This window comes from Electrophorus electricus, chromosome 1, assembly GCF_013358815.1.
Source record: "Electrophorus electricus isolate fEleEle1 chromosome 1, fEleEle1.pri, whole genome shotgun sequence".
Classification (NCBI taxonomy): Eukaryota; Metazoa; Chordata; class Actinopteri; order Gymnotiformes; family Gymnotidae; genus Electrophorus; species Electrophorus electricus.
The window spans coordinates 35,318,800-35,321,299 of NC_049535.1; the positions used below are offsets into that span (position 1 = coordinate 35,318,800).

At 52.5% G+C, this 2,500-nt stretch overlaps 1 protein-coding gene across 5 annotated transcripts in view; it reads right to left on the reverse strand.

Moving 5' to 3' along the window:
- The window catches only part of svilc (supervillin c), a 36,067-nt gene that overhangs the window by 24,055 nt on the left and 9,512 nt on the right, over positions 1-2,500 (reverse strand). For all 5 annotated transcript variants that reach the window (XM_035528912.1, XM_035528908.1, XM_035528896.1 and 2 more), the window contains exons 7-10: positions 1,466-1,608; positions 1,143-1,368; positions 310-734; positions 26-101 (exon numbers count right to left, since the gene is read on the reverse strand). In XM_035528912.1, coding sequence (XP_035384805.1) covers positions 26-101; positions 310-734; positions 1,143-1,368; positions 1,466-1,608 — 870 coding nt within the window. The remainder of the gene's footprint in view (positions 1-25; positions 102-309; positions 735-1,142; positions 1,369-1,465; positions 1,609-2,500) is intronic.

A 2,500-nucleotide genomic window follows, 5' to 3' on the forward strand; every position in this document is an offset into this window, starting at 1 on the left:
CTCACACACGCACACACATGCACACCTGTGGCTCCATAGCAGGTGTGGCGCTGTGCATCGTCCCAGTCTGTGGATCCTGTTCTTCTGATGGTCCTTGATATCTGAACAGTTCGCAAAATAGAGCGTCAAACGCACACACCATCAAACTCGCACACATACACACACACACACACACACACACACACACACACACACACACACACTCACACACACACACACACACACACACTGCCTGAAGGCCATCACACACAGACACACTGCCTGCACTCTCAGGCATGAATCAGGGAGTTGGAGGAGACAGACTCCCACCTGTCCCTCAAGATGCCTCCACCCCTGTCCTCTGTACCCAGCGGCCAAGGGGGCGTGTCCTGCCAGGAAGGGTCATGTTTTTCAACGTGGGGGGTGGGACTGCTAGCCTGGTGTATGGTAGGTGAGGTGTGCTTCCTCACTCTCTGCCTCCAGGGGGCAGTAACGGGAGAGAGCTCCTCTATCCACGCACTGCCCTCGACCCCCTGATCTCCGGGCCACTCCAGGCTTTGACTTATCACAAGGTCCTCCTGCCGGGCCCCACCCCTCGGCCCGGCCCGTTCTGGGCGGTTCTTCTTCAGGATGCCTTTCATGTCGGCATCACGCTGCAGAGCATGCTGGGAGTCGCGGCGCTCGGTCTCCAGGTAGGACGGCGTGGTGGCGACAAGACACAACTCGCTGGGCTTGAGGTTGACAGAGAGATTACGCTGACGATTGGAAAGATGAGAGGATAGACAGAGAGGAGGGAGAGAGAGAGAGAGAGAGAGGGAGGGAGGGAGGGAGAGAGAGCAGATCAAGTCAGGGTTAGGCAGAGAGGAGCTAGAAGATACAAATATGAAAGGAACAAAAAAAAGAAAGAAGAAACACACACACACACGCGCACGCACACGCACACGCGCACACGCACACACTCACTCGCACACACGCACGCACACACGCACGCACACGCGCACGCACTCACACTCACACACACACGCACTCACACACGCACTCACACACGCACACACACACGCACTCACACACGCACTCACACACGCACTCACACACGCACACTCACACACGCACACTCACACACGCACACTCACACACGCACACTCACACACACACTCACACACCTCGTGCACAGTGATTGGCTGAGTGTGACGACGCGCCCCCTTCTGGCGGTGTTGCCCACGGGTCTCAGAGGAGCCCATATCCCCGCCCCGAGACGCTGGAGCCTGGGACAGTCTGTTGAAGAGTGCCAGCTTCTCACTCATGGACAGCCTGCACCTGGAGTCCTCCTCCACCTCCAGGTCGGCCTGCACAGCCTGGGCCTCGCCTGGCTCAGCTGCTCGCAGAACGCTGGGGCACAGTGAGCCGGGGGACAGAGAGAGTTAAAACAAGGTGGAAACAGATGGAAAAAATGACTGAAAACAGGGACAGAAGAGGCCCCACCCACCTGCCTGTCGATTCCAGTTGCTCACAGGTGATTGGCTGAGCATGTAGCTGGTTGGCGTTACCATGGTGAACTCGGGGCTCACTGAAGGTGGAGCGAGGTTTCAGGTAAGAGAAGGCATCCGGAGACGTGGTCTTCTCCAGCTCCTGACCAGGGCAATGAGACACACGGAGAACTTGCACTGGTGTGGACCAGTAACAGAATGACTCAGAAACCAGTGGCTTTTAAACGAAACCAGAGAAGTCAGAAGTCATGAGGGTCGAGGCGAGCAGCTTCACACTATGTGACTGTAAATATATTTACACAGATCAGCCCAGGTGACTTTAAACAAAACTGGCTCTTACCCACTCTCTCTTACACTCTCACTCTCTGTCTCACTCTCTTACACTCTTTCTCTCTGTCTATCAGATGGACACAGTTGAGGAAGGCCATCGGGTGTGTGAATAATTTATCAGCAGTATAGCACGCTGGAGATGAACGGTGTGTGAGAGAGAGAGAGAGAGAGAGGGGTAGAGGGGTATAATCTACTTTTAGCAGCATTAGTCTGAGTTCAATAATGTAATAATCCACCAAACTAACATCATACAGCAGAGAAATGTAGAGGAGGTCAGATCAGATCACAAAATAACCTCCAAAGAACTACCAAAGAAGCTCAAAGGAACCTCCACAGAACCTCCAAAGAACCTTCAAAGAACCTCCAAAGAAGCTAAGTCCAGGGAGTGCAGATAACTGTATAAACACAGCAGCGCTGCCCAGACATGGATGGGAGAGAAACATTCAGAGAGCTCCACACAGTAAACACAACCAGTAAACAAACACGTCCTGTAAACACATCCAGTAAACACATGTAAACACGTCCAGTAAACAAACACGTCCTGTAAACACATCCAGTAAACACATGCAAACACATCCAGTAAACACATCCTGTAAACAAACACGTCCAGTAAACATATCCTGTACACATCTATTAAACACATCCTGTAGATATATCCTGTACACACGTCCAGTAAAAACGTCCTGTAAACAAACACTAGGAAA